The 25,402-nt window shown below is 40.6% G+C and overlaps 1 protein-coding gene across 1 annotated transcript; it reads left to right on the top strand.

The window, feature by feature from the left end:
* Positions 1–2,143: 2,143 nt before the first annotated feature.
* Positions 2,144–24,916, top strand: LMNB1 (lamin B1). Its single transcript, XM_075020194.1, has 11 exons — positions 2,144–2,734; positions 10,957–11,113; positions 11,966–12,091; positions 13,136–13,306; positions 15,204–15,329; positions 17,713–17,933; positions 18,878–19,103; positions 21,432–21,536; positions 21,972–22,091; positions 22,842–22,949; positions 24,280–24,916. The coding sequence occupies exons 1-11, from the start codon at positions 2,382–2,384 to the stop codon at positions 24,319–24,321; spliced, it is 1,755 nt and encodes a 584-aa protein (XP_074876295.1). The 5' UTR covers positions 2,144–2,381; the 3' UTR covers positions 24,322–24,916.
* Positions 24,917–25,402: the final 486 nt, after the last annotated feature.

Here is a 25,402-nt window from a genome sequence, read left to right as displayed (position 1 = left end):
TACTACAACACTTGTTTCTGCCTAATTTTTACTGTATTAGCAAACCTAGTCTGCTAAGTAAGCCCCATCTACTTTCATTTCATGTGATAGGCTGGGAAGCTAAAATGCAATAGTTTCAACAACAAAAAGTTAAAGCTTGAGGCTTCTAAGGAGAAAGGAAGGCCTCCTTACAAATAGTTTGGATTTTAAATACATCCTTTCAATTTGGGAGGTGAAATGAAACATATCCCACCCATAATTCTTTTGGCAAAAAAAAAATAAAAAATTAAAAATGCTTCGCTTCAAACACACTAACTGCAAAACTAATACTGGGGAGCAGGGAGGGAATAATGATATATATTTTTATAATGAAATGAAAACTCAGTGATTTAAAACCCAGCACTAAATTAAATCCTGGATGTAGACAGATTCAAAGTCAGCACTGAACACCTGCAGAAGGCTCAGTTTGTACAACAATAAAATCTCCCAAACTTTGTCTCTTGTACTGCCTCTGAATACAGATCAGTTCACTCTAGCACCAGCTGCAGTGTAAAACTACCTTGGGCTATAATCCTACTTTGTTGACAATATTCTGTTGCAGCAGGTGCTATAGAGTTGTTGGTTTTTTCCCCAGCTGCTACCACTCTTTTTAGCCAGCTTTGCGATTTTTCCAAAGAGCTGGAAAAGAGCAAACTGTAACAATGGGCAGAGAAGAAAAAAGGAGAAATGGCTTGTGTCAACAAAGGCACCGCATGGGAAAAAGCAGGAGCTCCCTGCTACGGCTAAATTACCTTTAGTTATACACACGCCTGTGACTGGAATACTTCTTTTTCTTCTTTGAGGGGATGCCACTTAACAGTGGAAATTTGCAAAAAATGTTGTCCTAAGCTAACTGAACAGAGAATGAACATCCAGGAACTGAGAAGGGGCACCCAGCTCCCATAGGGGCAATCTCATGTCCAGTGGAAAACTACTTGGTTTCTGGAATCTCATCATGGCTCATTTTAGAAGGAACCTTACTAAAAGACTGAGGAAATGTTAAGTAGGGGAAAATCTTAAGTGCCTTCCTGCTGACAAGCCCCCTCTACAGAAATTTCTGTGAGGACAGTTGGGTTTACAATCAAGACTTTGAACCATTCACTGTGTTCTCCTCTCCATTTTCTACTTTCTAACACCCAGCTAACAATGCCCAGTGGTCCTAATGTAAACCGACCTCCAGAAGATGCAGCCTACTTAATTGTTTGTGAAGGGATAGTGTTGATTTAAAAGCCATAAAAACCAGACCTTCAGCAGGTTCAGTTCCACACGGATGAATGTGGCTTTTTCGTCCTGCACTTGCAGCACCGAAGGATTCATGTTTTTCCTTGAAGTATTCAGGTTCAACTTGTAATTACAGACATGACATCTCACTCACAATAAACCTGCAGGAGCCAGACTAACATCAGATAAGGAATATTCAAACACTAACACCAAACCCGGGGCTGAGCTGAATCGGAATAATTGCGGTTTGCACACTGCAATGAGAGTACTCGTCTGCGGCAACTCGAAACCGGGTGCTCAGGCACTCCCCGGGTCGGGAGTCAAGCACAGCGTGCAGCCTACAGACGAGGGAAGAGTAAATTAGGGACAGAAAATGGCAGGCGCAGCAAAATCGCTTCTTTTCTCGCCGGCAGAAGCTGCACTGCCAAACGCGAGCATCTCCCCCGGGCCGGGCAGTGGCTGGCTGGCAGGCGGGCGGGCCGGCGGCGACGCCGGCGAGGCGAGGCGAGGGGACGCAAGCCGGCGGCCTTGGGGAACCCGCCCGGTACTGGAGGGGCTGCGGAGGGACGCCCGTCACTCCCCCACCCGCACCGACGCGGCTCCGGCTCCGGCTCCCTTTGTCCGCAGCCGGAGGCGGCAACAAAGGACGGGGCCGCGGCGCCCAGCCCGCCTCAGCCGCGCGGCGCGGGGCGGAGCGGCGGGGCGGGGCGGGGCGCGGCCTCCCCCCGCCTCGCGCGCCGGCTGACAGTTGCGGGCGGTGGCGGCGGGTTTTGAATTTAGTCTCCAGCCGGCGGCGGAGAGCGGCGCCCCGCCCTCCTCGGATCGCGATTGGCCGGCCGCCGGTCAGGTGGGCGGCGGAGCCGGAGGGTCGGGGGCGCCGGCCGGCGGGGCTGGGCGGGCGCCGGCCATATTGCATCGCGGCGCCGAGCCCGCCGGTGTCGGCGGAGGAGGTGTGGGTGTTGCACCGGGAGGCAGCAGCAGCGGCGGCGGCGACGGCTCGGGTCTCCTCCCCTCCCCTCCCGCCCCGCCGGTGCCGGCTTCGTTCTGCCGTTACTGCCGCGGCGTCTCCCGTCCGATCCCCCCTCCATCCCGCCCGCCTTTCTTTCCCCGTGGGTCGCGCTCGTCACTCCCGCTGCTCTGCCATGGCGGCCAGCATGTCGCTGGGGCCACGGAGCCGGAGCTGCGCGGCCGCCGCGGCGCACAGCACCAAGCGCCTCTCCCGGCTGCAGGAGAAGGAGGAGCTGCGGCAGCTGAACGACCGCCTGGCCGCCTACATCGACAAGGTGCGGAGCCTGGAGACGGAGAACAGCGCCCTGCAGCTGCAGGCCACCGAGCGGGAGGAGGTGCGCGGCCGCGAGGTCACCAGCCTGAAGTCGGTCTACGAGGCCGAGCTGGCCGACGCCCGCCGGACGCTGGACGACACGGCGCGGGAGCGGGCCAAGCTGCAGATCGAGCTGGGCAAGGTCCGCGCCGAGCACGAGCAGCTGCTGGGCAGGTGGGCGGCGACGCGGTCGGGGGCGCGCGGGACGCGGGCAGGCACGGATGGGGGGCGGAGGGGCCGGGACCCGTCGGGAGGGCGGCGAGAGGCCGGCGGCGGCCCCGGCGGCCCCGGTTTTGAATGAAGGAGCGCCAGGCAGCGGCGCTGCCCCGCCCCGCCCCGGCGGGAAGCGGCGGCCCGGCCCCCGCAGCGCCGCCCTGCGCCTGCCGCGCCGCTGCGGTCGTGGGGAGGGCGCCGGCGCGGGCTGGCGGCCCGTCGCTCCGCAGAGCAAGTGCGCTGGGGGATGCGGTGCTGGCGGCGCCCTCGAAGCTTCTCCCGAGCTCACCCTCGCATAAGTGAGTTTGGAGGGAGGGCTGCCGGGTTGGAGTCAGGATGCCCCTTCACCTCCCCCTTCTCCCCCCCCGCCCCGCTCCGTGCAGACAGATGACTCTGTCCGTGCGGCTTAAGCTGCTTCAGGATGAAAAATACAGAGTGATGACAGTTTGTATAGTGGCTGTTGCCGGTCTAGGCTTTCGATGTGTCCTTTCTGAAAGATGTTAACTCCATGATACGAAGCCACACGAGTGGATAGTAAGTAGGTTTACTTAACAAAAAAAAAAAACCAAAAAAACACCAACAACCCAAAAACTGGAATGCCTGTTCATTTTGTTGGATATTCAGATGTTATAAAAGGTAGATTTGTGACCAGATTCCCTCAAGATTGCAAACTTTATGGCATGGCGCCAAGGTCTCCCTCCCCTCTTGCAGCGAACTGATTTGTGCCACTAGATTTTGCAGCTTACACATTTGACTTGATTCAGTTGTTTATTTGCTTCCTTGTTTGTGTATATCTGGAATTTGATTTCTGACTGCTGTAGTCTTCCATTAGCAAAAAAGAATCTCCTGTTTGGGCTTTTTTTTGCTAGTTAGGCCCACTTACCATTCTAACTTCAGTCTTGGGATCACAAAGCTTGTCAGTGGATTGATGTTGGAAAAGAAGAAAGGGCAGAGTTGTTAATCTTGCTCTACCATTGTATAACCTGTTAATTTTGATTTTCAGTTAAATACACTTTCAGCCCTGATTTTTCATAATGAGAAAGATATTTCATGTGTGAACCAGCACATTGATGTTTTCATGTGTCTGCAGACAGCTCCAAGATCTTTCTGGCTCATGTTACTTAAAAAACAAAAACAAACCATGAGCTTGTAATTAGCAAGTCTAGTCATTCTTGTGGTTACTTCTTCGTGCCACATGAATGTCTTACATCAAAGAGATTATTGATAGTGACTGGGAAAGCAAGGTGTAGCTGCAGGTAGGCACCAAAATGACTTGAAAGTCAAACCAGGAATTTCCATCTCTTAGTGACTTTGTGGAGGAAGACGCACTCTTCTGTCAGCTTCTTAGAAGAGTGTATGTGGAGGATTGGGCTCAAGATGCAACTCGTAGCTGTTAATTTTAGGTAGAGTGCTCTTCCTACAACAGGGCGGCATGGCCTTGGCTGGGACTTCAGATTACTGCTGTCTATATGTTCTTTGAGAAAAGAACAGAACACACAATGCAGGCAAAGCAGTGAAAGATGTGATCCTTAGGCATTTCATAATGTCATCATTTAAGTAGCAGATAAAAGAGCAGAGCTCTGAATTGCTCCATCCCTCCAGCATCCTACAGACTGGATTAAGTTTCTGCTTTTGGGTGGAAGTGTATCATGCTTTCATCATTCGCAATAGCTGCAAACCAGGGAGAACTGTAGAGCCAAGATGGTGGAGGAAAAATCCTGATGTGTAACTTGAGCAATTAATGTAACAATGGTTTGCATTGTGAAGTTCGACACAATTGTGTTAACAGTGGTGTTGAACAAGGGCAGTTCAGTAAGTCAGGTTCACTGTTACTGTTGTGTTACTTGGTCTGCTTATGGATCAAGTTTGGGGATAGATTTCCACTGGTGGGGTGAATGTTCATTATGGAGACTTATTTAAGTGTACAGCAGGTCAAAATCCCTAGCTGGACTTGTCTGTATTCTGATTTGTCATGTGAGGTAATGATGTTGTTTAGGAAGCATGAGCTGGTGTTAATGTTAGTTCATTTAGGAAACTCCCTGTTTACACTTGTCTTTGGCAGGCTGAGATTTCACTGTGGCATTTTACCAATGCTGAAGTAACATCTGCTCTCCTGTAAAAGGAAACAATGTGGTAAAAGTTAACTTTGAAGGAAATTATGTGTTTTATTGAAGATATTGGTGAAGGATATAATGGTCATTAATTATCATCAAGTGTTACAGAGTGCAAGTGTTAGTAGTAAATGTAATTGTGGCAAGGAACTAGTGTTATGCATTTTTAATATATAAGAGATTATTTCTCTGGCTCTCTTGCTTTGTATCTTCAATTGGTCTTCTCATCTATATTATGAAATGAATTTCTGCAGTGAGATTAGGCAGTAAAATAAACATCAGTAATAGCTTGGTATCAGCCTACGGCTTGAATTACTGTGCAAGTGTGTGGCACCTTGCACTTGGTACCCTGAACAACTACTCAGAAGAACCAGGGTGTGTTGATGTGAGCAAAGTTTTAACAGCTGTTCCAGGGCTTCCCTGTGGTGCACATGTGGTGTGCTGTAATGAGCTAGAGGAAATGCTCTGAGGAAGCTGACTTGAAACTTTTCAAAGCATATTTTCATTATTGTAGCTGATCTCGGGAAGTGAGGTGAAGATTGGTGGCTGGGGAACTGCTGAGCTTTAATCTGAAAACTATCACTGTTGTGTACTGTAGAGAGACTACCCAGAGAAGTAAGGAAGGAAGTGATTAACTTGTTGCACAATAATTTAAATGATTGAAATGTAAGAATATAACTTAAGTTATCTAAGAGTATCTTCCATGCAGTGTAGGATGTAACAATGTAAGGAATGATTTGCTGTAGGGTTAAATGTGGTCTCAAATATATGTGGACATGTAAGGATAACACGGTAACAGGCAGTGACTTGACATGTATGCAGTGCATGGGTAAAGGTTCTGCCTAGATTGCTGGTTAGAGTTGTGGGATTCACATGGTTGACAGAGCTCTTGAGGAACAGCTGCTGTTAAGCAGTAAGTGGCTAGAGATGATGTATATTTAGGGTTGATTTCAAACACTCAGCAACTCTCTCCAGTTAAATAAAATGGGTGACATGAGACAAGTTGAAACCAAGTTACATATATTTATTTACAGGAAAGGCAAGCTTGTCCAATTATGCTTATTGTCAAAAACCTGAATGCTTTTAGACAGATGGTTCTTATCTTACTGTAAATCACTTCCTTGCAAAACATAGCCTTACTGTTGTGCCTGCCATAGGGTAAAATAATATGGACAACTGACTGCTAGCTAAACAAAACATAAATTGTTAATGACTATAGTTTTTTTTTATTTTCATATTTCTCTACAACTGGAGTGGAAAACCAGCTCAATGTGCAGTACCATGTAATTTTATATGGGTGTAAATATAGGCTGCATTATCATGAATTACAACACTTGCATAGCTGTGTCGTGAATTGGCTGAAAACCAATGTTTTTCAAGGAGGATTTGGCTAATGTTGGTAATGCTTAGCTTTGTGGTCTGACTCTAAGTACTGGCAGAAGGGAGTGGGTGGGTGTGAGAGGTGAAAAAAAATCACCTGTAGGGTGATTCACTTGGTCAGTTTCAAAGGAACTTTAAATTATACTTGAGATCTACCTACAGACTGAAAGGAGCAGTCTTCCTGCTTACCTTGCATTAGCTTTGTGGTTTGTCTGGCTCCGGAAGGCCAGTTCAACTTACTAAACTGGTAGAAAATTATTTTTATCTTTTCTCCTTTGTGGCTTTTCTACTACATTACCAAGAAATTTAACAAGATTGGTAAATTCTAGGTTATTTCATGAACCTCAGGGCTGAAGGAAGAAGGGTGATTGCTTGCACAACAGCATGAAGAAGGAGCCTGCCACTTTCAGTGGGCTATTTAGTGACTTGGCCATTTTACTTAACTGCAAACCAAGCAATCCGGGTAATGTCACCAAAGCAGTGACTGCCCCTTGATATCTGTATTTCAGAGCTTTGGATTAGCTTTAAGTGAGCTAGTGCAGGTAACCAGACACAACTTAACCACAGTACCTTATAGTTGTGTGTGAGTTGATTTACTCTGCTTTACAGGTTATTAAGTTTTGGGAATGGTGAGCAAGTTAACCTGCTTAGAAACCTGTGCCTCAGCTAGACTGCATCTGGTATGAGAAATTAGCTTGCTTAATGGTGAGCTGGCCATAGGTACTGCAGCTGTCAGGGTTATTTGTACTCCAGAGAGTGGCACTGTGGAATGCTTACTGCTGCCAGGTTGCTTGAGTGGTTGGAGTGTATTGGGGAAAACTGATTGCATTATTTTGTGTGTGCTGAGCTGTTTCTAAAGTATACATGGCTGCAACTCCTTTACTGAGAGCTGTGCTGGTTATATTAGGTAGGAGTGAGACCGAGTTCTTCATACTCGGTAGTGTCTATGGGAGTTAATTGTTGTGGGTTAAATTTCTGAAGTGCAAGTTTTCCTTGAAGTACGGTGAAAATTAATGGGAACTGGCTCTTTTCTGGGCAGATCCTACTTCCACACTATTTTAAAATAAATTACAGTTCCATAGATAAGAAGACCCACATGCTTTGAAGTCAAAAGAGAGAAAAACAAGCTGCTGCTTTGAAGAAGATGCAACTCAGCAACTATTTCTTTGCTTTTATTTTTCTTTCATGAGCCAAACAACTTGAAGGAGTACAGTTCTGGCTAATTTCTGAACACTACAACAGGAAGCTGTTTGAGATTTTTTTTATTTGTTGTTTTGAGATGTAGCTGTGGCTTTCTGTGGAGGAAAAAGCTAGCTATTGTTGAGAGGCTCAAGTTCTTCCCAGTAAAAATTACTAGGTGTAAGGATGAAGTGTATGTTGTATACATTTGGTGTATGTTTTTATAATTCACAGAGGTTTTTCTGATCTTGCTTCACTTCTTTCCCACATTCCTTTAGGGCTGCGATGACACTGCTGAGTTGCTGAGATTTCATCTGGCTTTCAGTGTTTGATTTGTTGAGCTCCAGTTTCTGTTTTCTTTCCAAGAATGTGTTCGGATGAGCTGTCTCCGACAACTCATAACACTAACAACTGAGAGTGCTTAATTTTAATTCTTTTTTTCCCCCCTTCTGTGACTTCAGTTGCACTAAATTATACGATGGCTTCACAGCCAATCTTGTTGCAAACAAGCAAGGAAGGTCCTTCAGGTATTACATCAGTCTTAGTTTAGTGGTACAGGTAGTGTATTGGGTTTTAATCATATTGTTGTTGCTAGTCCATGTTGTATATCTTTTTCTCTGCCGCTCCCAATTGCAAGAGCTCTCTTCTCAGCTGCCTTCCAATATGTAATTGGTAGAGGTATTTGCATTAAAAAATTAAAAAAACCAAAGTAACTTTAGGGTATGTGGGGAGTCTTCCTGTTTTCAGAGTCCAGGATAATTGAGGGTGGAGTAGGGGGCGGCACGCCATGGCCCTGTGTATGCGCAACTTTCAGGATCCAATTTGATAGGCTTGGTTTCAGCATGAAGTCTTGTGAGAGAGCCTGGGTGAAACAGTTTGTCCATGTTTTGAATAAAGCTTTCTCCAGCAATGATCAAACAACAGAGGCTTGGTGTAGGCCCTTATACTTCCCAATAGGTGATGGAGAGATTTTTATTACAGATGAACCATAGCAAGACACCTTTCCTTCCCTCTTTTTCCTTGTTTGCCATACAGCTTCCTTGCATGCTGAAGTTCCTATGGACCTGGATGGGAGGGGAGGGACGGGACAGGACAGAGGCCTCCAGTGAATAATGAAGAGAGCTGGAAGTAGGTACCTATGTGGCCAAAACCTAAATTCTGTGCTTTTGTCTGAGCTGTGGACCCAACTGCTGTGAACTGTTGAGTCTAAGAAATGGTATGTAAAATCCCAAGGAGGGACTGGATAGCGCTGAGCAGCAGAAATGAAAAAAATAGTTGAGTATAGAAGAGTCAGTGTGTGTCACAGGCTCTGGCAGTCTCCAACTTTGGTTAACTGTGGTGTTACCCAAAAGGAGCAGGATTAGCTAGTGTTAAGTCTGTTATGTAAAGCCTGCCATCTTCTGGCTGTAATGCTATGACATCCAAACATTAATGTTATTTCTACAGATTTTTTTTGCAAGCCTCTGTGCACACATCTCTTTTGAGCATGATGTTAACTGTATATGTCTGCATGTAATCTTGGAAAAGCATCTTTTAAATTTGAGAGTCTCTCCTTTTATAAGTGTGTGTTGATTTACGTTAGTCTCATTTTGCTGAGAAGCATTGCTATTGTTTCTTAGAAGCAGTACAGTAATTAAAAAGTAGTGAATGTATTAAGGCTTTAACACTTTTAAATCTTGTTCTTAAGAATCTTTATCCAGTTTTCAGTTTTCAGTCTCCTCAGTTTAGCGTTGTGAATTCTGATTTTTTCACTTTTGCAGAGAGAAGCATGAAAACTGAAGAACGTGCTAGCTGTTGTCTTACTGAGCCTGAATCTGTCCATTCCTGTAAAATGTTCATAGTTTGATTATAAACATCTAGAACTTCTCTAAGCTACTGCCCTTACTAGACAAATGTGGGTATCCCAGAAAGAAAAGGAATCAACTTGAAGGTGGAAGAGCTTGTGTTACACATTTAAACACAGATGCTTTTGCCAACTGAAAGTCAACAGTAATTTTGATTCCTGACTATGCTTTTCCTTTCCCCTATTTTTGATAGTGGCTTGTTGTAGCATTATTTGTGAGTAATTAATTTAGGCTGAAGAGTGTGGGTTTGTGTTTATGTGGCATTACTTTATTTTTCTCATTTGATGTCTTTGTTTGCATATGCCATTTTAGAGAATAAACCCCTAGAAACTGTTTGACCACTTGTGTAGACATAAAAACTAATTTGAGTGGTAACTTGAAAAGCTTGTGTGTTTGCTTTCATAAAGACAGACACCTGTACCTCTTCACCAGTGCAGTTTCAGTGGCAGCCCAGACTATTGTATAGACAGGATTTGAGTATCTTTCTTCAGATCTGTGGAAGTTTGCCATTATGTATGGTTAGAAGGGTGCTGCAAAGCGGTTCACTATGCTACAGCTTCTGCTTATGGAGGACTGGGTTATAGATAGTTGTCCTGGTTTCAGCTGGGATAGAGTTAATTGTCTTCTTAGTAGCTGGTACAGTGCTATGTTTTGAGTTCAGTATGAGAAGAATGTTGATAGTTGTTGCTAAGTAATATTTAGTCTAAAGTCAAGGATTTTTCAGCTGCTGATGCCCAGCCAGCGAGAAAGCTGGAGGGGCACAAGAAGTTGGGAGGGGACACAGCCAGGGCAGCTGACCCAAACTGGCCAAAGGGGTATTCCATAACATGCGACATCATATCTAGTATAGGAACTGGGGGGATCGCCACTCGGGGACTAACTGGGTGTCGATCGGCGGGTGGTGAGCAATTGCACTGTGCATCACTTGTACATTCCAGTCCTTTTATCATTACTGCTGTCACTTTATTAATGCTATTATTATCATAATTAGTTTCTTCTTTTCTGTTCTATTAAACCATTCTTATCTCAACCCATGAGTTTTACTTCTTTTCCCAATTTTGTCCCCCATCCCACTGAGGGGGGGAGGGGGCGGAGTGAGTGAGCCCCTGTGTGGTGCTTAGTTGCTGGCTGGGCAATAATACGACAATAGTAAACATCAATTTTCAATGAGAAGTTGGTCTGTTAATTGGAAATGGGCTGTCTGCAGCCCAGACAGTGGTTCTGCACAAGTTACTGAGTGGATAAAAGACAAGGAAGATAATTTACTTGTTTCCACCCTATGGAAAGAGCCTTCTGCTGGGAGAACTTACTTGTTCCTATTAAGATTCTGGTGAAGGTAGGACATTTTTACAGTGGCTAGCTAAAGAGAAAACAAGAGGTGCCTTTAATAAAGTTTTCCCTTTCCGTGTATGCCTCTCAGACTTGTTTGACACTCTGAGTTTCTCATATATTTAGGTTTCTATAGCCAAAGCAAAATATTAGGTTACTGTTATATCAGATGAGAAAGCAGAACTAAGGAGTTGATTTCAATTAGAGTAAATTAAGACAAAATATTTTTGTTGGGTGTCTCTCCAAGTTTAGGATTCAGATTGCACCTTGTTTTATTAGTCAGCAGTCTATGTTGGGGGCATTTCTAGACTTTCTTACCAGTTTTTCTGATTTATTCCAGCTATGCAAAAAAGGAATCTGATCTTAATAAAGCCCAAGTCAAACTTAGAGAGTTTGAAGCAGCCCTCAATTCTAAAGAAGTTGCACTGGCCAGAGCCCTTGGTGATAAGAAAAGTCTGGAGGCAGAAGTTGAGGATTTCAAAGATCAAATTGCACAGGTGAGAAGAAATGTTTAGCCATCAAACTTCTGTCAGTAAATGAGGTGGTTTCATATACAATACATCTATATAGTAAGAGCTGTCATTCTGGTGAAATGCAACTTTGTAGCCAAAAATGGTATACAAACCTGTCATCTAGTCACAACTAGAACAAACTGTGGTATACTGTCAACAGTGGAAGCAATACTGACTAGGTGTCTGTGTCCTGTACTGTTCAGTTTATTAATAAACATGAATGGCAGAATAGAGTGCTTTTAAAATTGCAGACTCTGTAAGGGATGGTATGTATGTTAAAGAAAGCAGGTCAAGAGTCAAAACAAATTGTAGAAATGTTTCTGAGGAGAGACTGACTTCACAGATACAGATAAATAATAACTGACAAGTAACAGATTTTGGTTCTCTCTGCCCTCTTTTTGGTTCTGCCTGTGGTTCTCCATCTTCCAGGCATCTGATAGAACAAAGAGGGAGAAAAAAAAAAAAAGTCTTGGGCTAGTTTTGTTAACCGTTTGAAACACATGAGTTGTGATCTTAAGCCACATCACCTCAAGAGGATGAGTTGAGGAGACTGGGAGACTGGTATTTGCCATGTAGAAAAACTGAGGTTTTGTAAGGAAAATTGATAAGTAGCATTTTAATGCTAGTTATCAATGTGAAATACCTAGAACTCACTCGTGCAAGCAATTGCAAAAGAGGAGGGGGGAACATGGTACTGGTGTAAATACTGGATTTGATTGTCAAGTTCAACCATAACATGTAGATAGCTGTACTTCTAGATAGCTGAGGTCATTGTGTTATGTGAGTTCTGTTACATAATCATTGTTGTGTTGATTCTTTTCTTTCTTTTTCTTAAAGCTTGAAACTTCTTTAGCTGCTGCCAAGGAACACCTTGCAACTGAAACCTTATTGAAGGTGGATCTTGAAAACCGTTGTCAGAGTCTCACTGAGGATTTGGAATTCCGTAAAAATATGTATGAGGAGGTAAATGCTTTAGTCTCATTCACGTTTTTAAGGGGAAGACGGCAACCGGAAGGTCATCCTAGAATACCAAGATAATTTAGGTTGGGAGGGACCTCAGGAAGTCATCTGTTCTGAACTCCCACTCGGAGCAGGGTTTACCTCCATTCTAGCTGGAAGATAACCAAGTTTTTTTATTCTAGGAAAAATTATGTTACCCAGAGCTCTTGTGATAAAATAGCTTCCTGAATCATGTTGTTTCATGTTCAGCTCTGCCCATGGTATTGCAATGTACACATCTCTTCATAGTAATGAGAAAGTAGGTTAGTAATGAGAAAGTAGGTTAGTAATTTCTTGCATAATCCCTTTATGAAAAATAAAGTGGAGAGGGACACTCAAACAGGTGCTATGGACTTACACTGCTCTTTAATGTCAGAACTTTCTAATAGGATGCTTTTGAATAATGGAAGAGAAGTTGATTTAGAGCTTTTTCTTGCCACCCTCCCTTTCACTTGTAGTATTTGAGACTTTCCAGGAGGAACCTTAGAGCAGTAACAAATGTACCTAACCATACTGTCTTTTGTTCTGTGTGCGCATTTCCTGCTAGTTGTATTTTCAGCTTTGTTCATGTTTGAATTCTTTTTTTCCAGAGACCATGGGCAAGCATACAAATAAATGGGGAAAATGCCATGAGTGAAAGTGACTGTTTAATTTCACAATACTTTCATTTTGTGCAAGCATAGAAGATGTATTTCTAAAATCTAATCATGTGGAGGTGTATTTGTTGAAAATGCGGACAACTCTCAGAAGGAAATGTGACTTTACATTCTGATGGTATCCTAGCTCTTATTTCAATGACTGACTATTGCAAAATAAGGTACCATGCAGATCAGACTGGGGAAATGGCCCTGTGTTTCTACTGAAGGTTTCAATGTCAAATAAACTAATCTAATGCTGATCCACAAGGCTAGCTAAAATCTGCGTTGCTGTCCGCTCAGCAGATAGTCTTCTAAAACTTGTTTTCTCTTTTATTTACTAAATGTTATTTTATTTTTCTGTTTTTCTTAGGAAATGAATGAAAGAAGAAAGAAACATGAAGCTCGCTTAGCTGAGATTGATTCTGGGCATCAAACTGAATATGAATATAAACTGGCCCAAGCCCTTCGTGAAATAAGAGAGCAGCATGACATACAAGTGAAACTGTACAAAGAAGAGCTTGAACAGACTTACCATGCCAAAGTAAGAATACCTTTTCATAGAGTTGTCTGATGTACTTTATTTTTGTTTTACTTAATGGAAAGATAGCCTAATTACTTGCATTTCAGAGGATTTTATTATGGAGCTTGGTTTAAAATTACCATGGTTTTGAATGTAAATTTGCATTTTCAGGTCTCACTTTGGGAGCAGGTTTAATCCTCAGGAAGTACAATAATAATAATAATAATACTAAGAGTAGGAAGCCCTGTGTGAAGCTGAACTGTGCAGAGGAAAGTGATTAGTACTGGGATTACTGTGAATTCAGGGAAAGTTTGTGTGTGTCCTGGTTTCGGCTGGGATAGTTAGTTTTCTTACTGGTAGCTGGTATAGTGTGTTTTGGATTTAGGATGAGAATAGTGTTGATAACACACTGATGTTTTAGTTGTTGCTAAGCAGTGTTTACACTGAAGGACCCTTCAGCTTCTCATACCACCCCACCAGTGAGTAGGCTGAGGGGGCACCAGAAGCTGGGAAGAGACACAGCCAGGACAGTGGACCCAAACTAGCCAAAGCGATGTTCTGTACCATATGATGTTGTACTCAGTATATAAACGAGGGGGAAAGCTTGCTGGGGTTTGCTGCTTGGGAACTGGCTGGGCATTGGTCGGTGGGTAGTAAGCAATTGCATTGTGCACCACTTGTTCTGTATATTACTTTTCTTACTCTTCTCCCGCTGCTGCTTCCCCTCCTGGGGGAGCGAATGAGCAGCTGTGTGGTGTTTAGCTGCCTTCTGGGTTAAACCACGACAGTGTGTAAATATGTATCAACTGTAACATAGTCTTGATGGTCAATAAGGTGTCCCATAATTTGTATAAAACTTACTTCATAATAGGGCTTGCTGAGAATACAGCATCTTGAGTCCTCTGACTCTGTATAAAATGTGTGGAAGTTTACCGTACCCAATGTGTTCTGCTTTTCACTCTTCTAGAGAGGAAGCATACTCAAGCTGAAATCAGTTTTACTTCATAATTTCCTTCCTCTGCTGTGATTCAGCATTTCTGTCAGGAGGGATCCTGATGTCTCAACTGAGCCTGGTTTCTGTGGTTATACTTATTGCAGACAGTATTTTTAAAAACAAGGTGGGATGTTACCGCAGAAAAGTTGGTACAAACTGAATTTATTAGTATAGTTTTCAGTCTTTACAGTCTTAACAGTGTGCTGTTGCTTATCTTCAGGGCTTCAATCTGACTTGGAAAAACTTATTTACAGTAAGATCCAGCCAAAAATTTTTTTTATATTTTTTAGTCTAAAAATCCTTTCACAACTGAGGCTTTCTTGTTCCCTCTCTTCAGGTATACTGTTTTTGTATTTTTTGGACTCTCTTATTTTAAAAAGTTTTTTTTAGGTTCCATTTCATCTGCAATTACAAGTTCAATAACAAGTCTGTGGTGCTGCTCAAGTGGATGTGGTAGTGTTCAGCAGGAATGATGTAGCCAGCTTAAATAAAATTATTTGAGCTTGAAGTTGTGATAGAATGAAGCAGGAGAGACTCATGGCACTGGTACTGTAATCTGAAAGCACATTACCAGTTTGCGTATGTTGGCTGAAAATTAACAAAAGTTTGCTTGTTTTTTGAGAATTGGTAAGTTTAGCTTCTTCTATTTAAGCCTACTCAAAAACAGTGCTACAGTAATTAAATATATAAAGCTAAACATTGGCCAGCGTGAAAACTGAACTTAACAGTCCAACTTCAGTAATGTCTACAAGGGAAGACATTTTTAATCCTAGAATAAATATTCAGAGGAGCTCTTCTATTTATTCTAGGATAGAGCTGCAGAGAGGAACTTTGCAGTTTAGTGTTGTGTGTGGTTTTTGGTAACTCATTTTTCTTTTAATAAAAATTACTTTGAAACTGATGCCTTAACTTGATTTACTGCAGCTTGAGAATGCTAAACTGTCCTCTGAGACGAGCAATTCTGCAGCCAACTCAGTAAGAGAAGAACTGCATGAAAGTCATGTGCGAATTGACAATCTGTCTTCCCATCTCGCAAACCTTCAGAAAGAGGTAACAAGCTGTTGTGGCTCTTCAGTCTTGCTAATTACTGTTGTTGATTTTTACGTTAAAGGACTTAGTAAAAAGTTAAGGGAAAGCATGAATTTGTCTTCTGTTCTGTACTTTTTCAAATTTCTTAATGTCTCCTTTCAACAAAGTTGAATTTTTGTGCAGTATCCTGCTACAGAGTGAGCATTTGAAAGGTGGTTCTGCTTTTGCAGAAGCTTTTGTGGACAGATGGGACAATTTTAGACAACAGCTCTGTATTAAAAGTTTTTAATGTTCTAAGCAATTTAGTTCTGTTCTGTAGTAATTGGACAGTCTAATATAGGATTCCACAAAGCAACATTTAAAGCCAGAGCTGGTATATGTAGTCTCTGTCCATTTGGTGTCTCTTTTCATCCCAGTCTGCACCTAGAACTCGGCGGGGGGGGGGGGGGGAGTCATCTTATCAGGATTAGGATGAAATGCGAGACTGAGAAAATACATCAAATAACTGTACTTGAGCATTTGTAGAGTAGGGTCTTGAGCAGAAACTAATTATGCTAATTATAATTATACTAATTATTATGTCAGATCACAGAGCACATAGATCACACCTGAAGAAGTATGACACAACCTATGACAAGCCATATGTTCAGTACTAGCTTATTTGATGGGAGTAACGTCATATGCACTGCAGTGGAAAATCTAGAGTGAAAATGAGAAATGTTAGGAGTTGGTTCTGAAGTGGGCTTTTGTAACTTAATAATCAGTTGAAAATGCAACAAAACAATTTTTTAAAATAAATATAAAATATTGGTCATACTTGGCTTTGATTCTTTCTGCACTACATTTTGAACTGTATTCCTCCTGTACAGTAGACTCTTCTAGGACTTCAAAATTCTGTGTATTTCAGGTGAAGAATATAAATGCAGGGGATGTTACTTCATAATTTTCCAAATAACTTGGCAGATACTAATATGAATCTTCCCAGTTTTCCTGTTATATAGGCAAGTTAGTCTCTGGAAAAGATCAGATGATGAGGTTACACAAGAATTGGATTGAGAGTTTGTCTACTTAGATCTTGCTTCTGCATTTAGATTACCATCATCTTGCTCTTGATGGGTCAGTCAACAGGTGTTTCTGAGGGTTTTTTCCTTCTTACTTCAGTTAATTACCTGTGTTCTGTTGCTTACTTGGGAGTGACAGATAGGTTCAGAGAACTTTATTCTGAATTTGCAGAGGTATTGGTTGTTAACTTCAGGGCTATCAAAATCAACTTCTGCTAGTTTGACTGTAATTATCCACCAAAACCCCCATTTTGCTGCTGTGGGTTTGCTGCTAGTGACGTCAACCAGTGAAGTTTTAGTTTTCCATTTGCTAGCACTAACTTTACCTTTGTTGTCTGGGAAGAAGACAACTCTCCCATCACTGATGCTGCTTTGGTTTGAGTTGGCAACACTGAGCTGTATAGTAGTTTTGACTGGGATCTTCCATGTGACACTCAACTCCTTCTATTAAATTCCTTATCTGACTCTTAACATTGACAAGCAATTACACTGGCTTTCTGCATCAGCCTTTTAGACTGCCTGTTTTCATTGTCTCCTTGATGATGACTTTCTAAGTAGAGTGTCTGCATAGAAAACTTGGTGGCTTAACCAGATGAGGTGATTGTAGGGCATTGTTTCCTGTGTCTGTCCTTTAAAAAATTCTCAAGAGACTATCAAACAGAAGAAAGCATGCTTAGGGAAGGTCAACCTTAAAGCTGTTGTCATTGGCCTTTCTTTGATAAACATTCCATTCTCTATGTACAATATTAAGTTCTACTGGCTTGATGTGATTTTTAAAGAATGTGACAAAGTGACTTTCTTCATGGAACACCACTGTACTTTCAGCAAGCCTTGAAGGCTTTGATAACAGGCAGACAAGCTTTCACTGACAACCCCTATTCCTTTAGAGGAACTTCTTCCTAGAATTCAGAATTGGCAGCAGTAAACTGAAGCAGGAAGTAGATGTCTGAAAGCTAAAGAACGATTACTTACCACAGGCTCTGAAGTCCACTGAGTGACACTTCGATTCTGTGTCCTGTCCGGCATGTCTTAAACAGTTTGACTCTTAAGCTCATCTTTTCTTGACTGAGTAAATAAAGATGTAGTAACATATCTTCAGGTCTTGGAATAATGGAGCAGTAGGTGTCTTTCAGAGTATGTTGTAAGTTTCACTGGAACTTAAGGTATTATGTTTGTAGTAGATGAGGTGGAGAACAGGAAGTTGAATATGGGTGAGTTTGAATTCAGAAAACAGGGAGGATGCTTACCTAATGTTTTGAATTCCATGTTGCCTGAAATAGCTGAGTGCAAGGAGGTTTGGGTGAGCTTTCCTTTGTACCACTTATGTTTTCAATGCTTTCTAGTCTAGAGCATGGCAAGATAGAGTGCAAGAGCTTGAGGACACTTTGTCCAAGGAACAGGACAACTGTCGCAAAGTACTGTTCGAGAAAGAGAAGGAAATAACAGAGATAAGAAATCTGATGCGGGACCAGCTGAGTAACTACGAACAACTACTGGATATTAAACTGGCACTTGATATGGAAATCAGTGCATACCGGCAATTGCTGGAGGGTGAGGAGAAGAGGTATGAAAGAATGTAGCACAAATGCTGGTATCTGTGTGTTTTCCTTATTTGTCTTATTTTCTCTTGAAAGGCAGTTCTTACTGTGAATGCATTCATTAGGTACTTTACTACAGTTTCCAAGGCACTGTTTGTTTTTGCCCCCTTCTGTCTGACACATTTATTTCTAAGTCTCCATGAGACCAAGCTGGTTGAGTGTATCACATCAATAGCTCTCAAGGGAACAAATACAATTCTTGTATTAAGACTCAGCACTGAGGACATAATGAATTGTCATTTGTAGGTCTGTTTGGTGCTGTGGTTAGTATTCTTTTTTGGAGTTAATTACAGGGTTATTTATTAGCCAAATTAAGTATAGATTAATTTTAATAATGTAATAGCTGTTATGATTGCCCAGCTTATCAGCTAGCTGCATTTTCCACATCTGACCCCAGAGTTCAGCAATACCAAGAATTTTTGCCTGATAAGTCACAGTTGTCATTTGAAGTACTTTAATACTTAACTGTTTTCTGAATGGCATCCTACTGGTCCAGGCTGATTCCTCTCATGTGTGGGGATGAAATAGCAAAAGCTCTTGTGCCATTGGGTTTTTGCATAAATTTCCTACAATAGCTTAAGTCCCCCTAAGTTTTTTCTTTACTGGTTCCATCTACCCAAGAACACAGTGTTTAACAAATGCAGGGAGGTGCTGTCATGATCTTAATGTAGTAGTCCATCAATATTCTATGATCCAAAAGCATTCATCACCTGTTTGACAACATTTTATTCAATTTCCCAAAAAGTACCTAAGGCTTCTTCTTCATCAAACATGCTTTGTTTACTTTTATTTCTTTACCTTTTTGCTCTATAATTTTAAGGGAAGAAGAGGAGAGAGGAAAAAAGTTTATAAAAAAGGTGGAAAAAGTAAAACCATGTGTCATGCATATTTCTTTCTCTCTTCAATATAGATTGAAGCTTTCGCCAAGCCCATCTTCCCGAGTGACAGTTTCACGGGCTTCGTCGAGCCGTACTGTGCGTGCAACTAAAGGGAAGAGGAAGAGGATTGATGTGGAGGAGTCTGAAGCCAGCAGTAGTGTTAGCATTTCCCACTCAGCTTTTGCCACTGGAAGTGTCTCTATTGAGGAGATAGACATTGATGGAAAATTCATCCGCTTGAAGAACACCTCTGAACAGGTTTGAAAATGCACATGTATCACGACTTCACAATGGGCTGATTAGAGGTAGAAGGCAGCCTCAGGACTCTTTCAGCCCTCAGGCTCATGTTGACCCTGGAGCTAAAGCATGCTGTATAAGAGATTGCACTTAAACTAATGTGTCACAAAGTAATCTTTCATACAGTATTCTGGATTGATGATGACTTCTTCCTAATGATTTTTAATGCTTTTCATAGTAATTGTTTTATTGCTAGGTTGCCACCCATCAAAGTGTTAGATCACTCTTCAGAGTTATGCCTTGCAAGCGATCTGTCTGTAAAGCTTTACAGATTACATTGTCACTGACAGGAAATAATGCAAGCAGACATTAAGCTACTTTAGAAGACTTTTAAGAACTTTCTCTGCCTTAAAAAGCCCTGGAAGAAATACATACTGATGCAAAATGGGTGTCTAAATCCAATTAATTGCCTGTGTCCCTTGTAGTTCCGTATAGCTTCTCTAAACCATAGTTCTTCCTTGGCTACATGCACAGTTTTTAGGAGCCTTCAGTTCCCATACCAAAGCTAGATTATTTCATTCTATAAATAGGCTGGAGTTTGTACTGGGAGGAATACACATATCTATTTATCAAAGGGTACTTCATTTGAGTAATAATGAAAACTTTTCCTTATGTTGCCCTCGGAATGATGCTGTTATATTGAGTACATTTACACCCTGCCCTCCCTTTCCCCCACAATGTTACTTGTAATTTCTGCTTAAGAAAAAAAAAGTCTTATGCTTTATACAGTTTTGTGAGTCATCACAGGAGGTGTTGGAGTCTGGGGACTACCATTTTTTAAATCTTTGTCTGGGAGAAGAGAGAATTGAGTGTTGTCTCATTAGAACACCAGAATTACAAGACCTGATTTCTTGCAGCCTTGATTTCAGAGAAGGTCTGAGTAATTCTTGCTGCCTTCTGTGCTGTCTGTGCCTCAGCTGTGTGTAGAAGTGTTAGCTGCATTTTTTGTTTTCAGTGACACATAGGTTTTGTCTAACATCATCAGATCCTTTACCTTCAGTAAAAGGCAGCTTGTCTTGATGTTTTAGATGACAAAGATCGGTCTGGTTCCAAGTGTCTCAGTCCACTCTAATCAATGAAGAGACAGACGGACAGACTCCTCCAAGTGGTGATACATAAGATGCTTAATTACTTGCCTGGGGTGTTGGCTGAAAGTGCTGACTTCATTTATTGAATAGAAGAAACCTTGACAACCGTCTTGGTCCAGACAGCTAAGCATTTAGATGACTAAATTCAGACGAATCAAAGACTACTTCTAGTGAGTTAGGACCTGCTGGTTTTTTTCCTTTTTGAGTTTTTCAAGCCTCTGGGATTTCTACCACACCCACCTCCCAGTTGGTGTACCACATGCGTTTCCCCCTGCTTTTATTTAATTTAGCTACACATTCATTGTTCTATGGGAGGTCCAATAGTTCTGTTACCACTAGCCATGGACAACTCATGGTTATAGCACTTTGCCAGGGTCTAGATTTGAGCAACTGTCTGTAGTGCAGTGTAATAAGCTGTACTTGGGGAATTTTCACAAGTGTTTGGCAGTTTATATATATAAAAGATAGAAAATACGTAAAATCCTTCTTAAGTGTGGTATGTTTTGTTGCAATGACCAACTGAATGTCAGCATCCATTAAGATAAATAAGATTGTTTATTTTAGATGATTTTAACTGGCTGTTTTCAGACTCCCATGGCAACTGTTTAATGTTTGGAAACAGGCGGTGGGAGAATTTAAAAAAAGAGCTACACTTGGTTTGAAATAGTAATTCTGTAATAATGACTTGTATATGTTTTTTTCTGTTAGATTTGCTAGTGCTTGTCAAGTAGCTGACAGGCAAAAAATAATTGAAAGGAAATAATGTAGGTCTTGCACAGGAGTATGTAGTGGGAAGTGGTGTGCATTTGTAGAAACACATTTTAAGAAGACTGACAGAAATATTTTGTTTTTTAAGAAGCCTGCTTGTTATCCTGTGCTTCAAAAAATGTATTGTATTTTTGTAAGAGGATTTTAGTTTTATTTATGTATTTTTCTGGATCAAGGTATAACAAAACTGATGCAAATTATAAACATTAGTTAATATAACATCAGAACTGAAAAGCAGGATGTATTAAACTTTAACTTGCAATAAGAGGTAATACAAATTTAAAATTATTCTAACTGCATGCTGAAGATCAAGTGATAATAAAACATTTTACTGAAAATTTTGTGTGTCTCATGGCCTTATATGTAAAATACCCTACACATGTAATAGAAAATGACTGCTGATGGAAAATTTTTTTTTTCTTCTTTTCATTAGGATCAACCTATGGGAGGTTGGGAGATAATCCTAAAAATAAGAGACACTTCTGCTAGTTACAGATATACCTCAAGATATATACTAAAGGCAGGCCAAACTGTTAAAGTAAGTTGTCAAGCTTCAGCTGTTCAGTTGAAATAGGCTTTAGGCCAACTTGTGTGTGTCAATAAGACACAGGTTTTTAGTTTTGTCCTTTCTACGTATATGTTCAGAAAATAATCACCTATATTTGTATTGGGCATTAGTTATATCAATTGCTGGGAAGAAGTTGGACAGAGACATGTTTTTCAGAAACTTACTTTCTATATGGAGGAATAATTTTGACCATGAACAGGTGCATTTACATATTCAAAAGTCTCTGCATTAAAAAATTGGGGTGTTTTATTGTAAGATACTTTGGAAGTAGGCAAGCAGAGACTTATGTTTTCTTAACTGGAGGAGATTCACCAGTGTCACTTAAGTGGAATACATTAACTCAATAAATAACATGGGAATCTATAAGACTAGCAAATAATGCTTGCATGTGACTTCTTTTAACAGATCTGGGCTGCAAATGCTGGAATAACTGCTAGCCCTCCCACTGACCTCATCTGGAAGAACCAGAATTCTTGGGGCACTGGTGTAGATATGAAAGTTGTACTGAAAAATTCTCAGGGAGAGGTAAAGTACCTCAGATGTGTTTAAATTTGTCTTTCTGTGGTGCCATCCCCTATAATGATGCAGGTAGAACCATCGTTAGGACTTTACACATGAATGTACACAAGTGTTTAGCAAGGTTTTCTTCTGCTTTCCAGCCAAGGCTATGGTACCCCTGTCTGTCTTAACTGCAATTTAGGAATGCAATCTATTGAAGTCTGTGAAATTTTTCCCTGTATTGAGTGTAAGTAGTAGAAGGATGACTTGTTCAGACACTGCCCTCATGCCAGGAATTGGGCAGTGCCTTAGAATATGTTTTGAGAAGGAAAGGTTTTAGTGAACTCTTTGATTTGTCTCTTAAATCAATTTTCCTTAAAACTGTGTGTTTATGAGGGATGGGGAATGTTACAGTGAAACTCACTTTAAGCAATGAGGCATTAATTCTGGTCAGGTGGGACTGTCAGGTGGGAGTTACAACTTCGGGTAGGACAGTTGCTATGACATCTTGCAACTGAAAGAAAATATTTAAATATATTAAAAAAACAAATTTGGAAGAACTTGATGAGTGTATTGTTAGACTCTTTTTAATCATTAAGAGATTTAAAACTAAGGTGTTACAAATGCTGTTTATGCATAGCAGTACATGAAAAGTACATAGTCAAAAATCAGTAGAAGTAGCTTTTCCAACAGCTGGAACTCCCATTTCTCAAAATCTAAGTAGATTAACAACAGATCTTTAGAGGAGTCAAGTCTTAAAATAAGACTCTGTTGCAGGAGGTTGCTCAGAGAAGCACTGTCTTTAAAACGATTACACATGAAGAGGAAGAGCAGGCAGTTGAGGAAGATGCAGCTGAAGCTGTGGAGGAAGGCCTTTACCAGCAGGTATCTTGTTTTACGTTAACAAGGTTATTTAGGTTGAAAAAATGGATATAAAAGTAATGAATTTTTGGAAAAATATCATACATGTTTGGGTGCAAGTTTTTTTTTGTTTTGTTTACTCTGTAATTTAATGAAAGCATGTGTTATTAAAACCAGTACAAAAAAAAATATTACTTCACATATTCCCTTGATGGAGACAAGTAGATTTTTCTTAAAACAAGGGTTTAAATCTTAAAGATTTGGGTTTGTGGTTTTTTTTTCTTAAACTCTGTTCCTGGTAAGATTTCCCCCAGCCCAATTGTTTATGGTAAAGTTTGGCTTAGGCAGGTACACCTAAATTTACCTAAAGTTTTGAGAACTTAAATCTCTCATTTTCTCTGACAGAGGGAATGAGAGATTTGAAGGCACTCTGAGAGAAAATGTCTCTTGCATGCTGAAGAAATGCAACTCTGAAGGCAGTGGAAAGGTGTGAGCTTGCAGTGACACTAAAATGTTTTGAAATATAAGGGAAAAGACTGAGATGAAACATACTTGATTGTTCATGTTCTTGGTTTTATCCACTGCCTTAGTGTTTTGACCAGTTCTTAAAAAAAAAAAAAAAAAAGTAAGGTAACAAACATAAGTTCCTGTAACGCAGTGTTCAAGTTTGCTAATTTGTCTAAAACTTTGCTGCATTTCAGTTAGTACATATCTTAAAGTCATCTGGAAAAGATAATATAGAACAGTAATTAAGTATGCATATGGAAACAGACAAAAAAATGGAGAGAGTTGGCTGTGTTGGAAATCATATTTTATGGCAACCATGGGGTTTGGCCTATAACTGAATCATAATTTTGTGGCATTTAATATAGAGTCAGGTTTTTATTGCTGTTATGCAAAAGTACTGAAGTGCATCCAGCAACCATCCTTGTGGTTTCTGGGATTGTATAGTTCATTCAGCTAAAGAGTGTGTCTTAGTAGCCTTACTTACAAAAACGTTATAGAGAGATTAGATTTCTTTAGATAAAAACTCAAGGTACTTGTATATGCTCCCTGCAGTATTCACCATGTGTCTAAACTCAGTGATGCTTTTTGACTTGAAATCAAATAAGATAATTATTTAAGCTGTGTTTTTTCTGGTACCTGTCCTCCATTATCTCTCATAAGAAAGGATATCTAGCATTCTTTTACTTACAGGGGACAACAGGTTGTACAGCTTTGCATGCTGACTCTTGCTTAGACCATGCCAGCCTAATAATTTCATATATAAAAAATGTACAGTATATTATTTTGAGTTGTTAAATCTTTTACTGCTGGATTTCTCTTTGAAGATGACTCTTTCTATTCATAACAGGCAGGCCCAGAGACATCTAATAGAAGTTGTGCGATCATGTAAACTTCCAGTCAGCCAGGTTCCTCAAATCATGGTAATCCTTGCCTACAGAACAGAGCCATCTCAGAAGCACAATGTATTTTTGTATTTTCTGTATGTAAATTTTTAAGCTGTGAGTCTGATGGCCTTAATTTCCTTTACCACTGAAAAGGAAGTTTTATAAAAGAAGTATCTGTAACTTTCTCACAGGATTTGAATTGTTGACTCTGAACAATGTACTGCTTGAAAAATTGTGTCTCTCTCCCACAGATTTATATGCCAGTCTTTTTTTATTGAAACCTTGTGGAATAGAAATATTCCACTGTGTTTTGGGGATCAATTTTCTAGATTACACCGCTCTAGACTAGCCAGTTGCTGTTGACCTCTTTGTATTTAGGTGCTGTTGGGGAAGGGGAAGGCATTTTCAACACTATGAATTCTTTTATACTGGAGACTTTTTTTTTTCCTACAGCACAATCAAGCCTATAAAATTTTTTTTATAGGCAAGAACAGCTTTGTTAAAAAAAAAAAAAAAAAACAACAACAACAAAAAACACTTAAAAAACCCAACCAAAACCAACTGAAAGCAAAAAAACCCACACACACATAAAAAAAAGAACATAGCCCAGCTATGTTCAGGTAAGAACTCAGAGGATGAAGGATGCAGTAAAACTCCTTATTGGTACTCTTTTCGTTTATTTAGATTTTTTTATTCTGGAGGTGGATTTGTGTTAAATGTGTTACCTGTGGTGTTAAGATAGTGTAACCAGCTTAAATTTTCTTAAATGATTTTTTAATAAATAGAAGGATGTTTTAATATGGTTTGTGTTGCTTGTTTACAATTTGTAGGAACAAAACTAAGTCTTCTATGGGTCTAGTCTACATTTGTATGGAAAACAGTTTTAACCTTGTCAATGTGGAGAGTTTTTCTGTCCTTCCTGCATTAATCTAATGTCTGAAAAAGTTTTGAATAAAGTATCTCTGTTTAAGATGTTATCAAGTAAAGCTTTTGGAATTTCTTCCTAGTGTTTCTTCCTAGAACTGAGTTAAAAGTTGAATGAGTGTTGAATATTTGGAACTGATAGGCTTTGAAGCTGGTGAAACG

Source organism: Buteo buteo, chromosome Z (genome assembly GCF_964188355.1).
Source record: "Buteo buteo chromosome Z, bButBut1.hap1.1, whole genome shotgun sequence".
Classification (NCBI taxonomy): Eukaryota; Metazoa; Chordata; class Aves; order Accipitriformes; family Accipitridae; genus Buteo; species Buteo buteo.
Note: the sequence above shows the minus strand (reverse complement) of the source record. Positions and strands in the feature narration are given on the sequence as shown.

Coding starts and splice junctions, on each gene's coding strand:
- LMNB1 (XM_075020194.1), top strand. CDS start 2,382: ATGGCGGCCAGCATGTCGCTGGGGCCACGGAGCCGGAGCTGCGCGGCC. Junction 2,735..10,956: donor CACGAGCAGCTGCTGGGCAG/GTGGGCGGCGAC, acceptor GATTTATTCCAG/CTATGCAAAAAAGGAATCTG. Junction 22,092..22,841: donor TGAAAAATTCTCAGGGAGAG/GTAAAGTACCTC, acceptor ACTCTGTTGCAG/GAGGTTGCTCAGAGAAGCAC.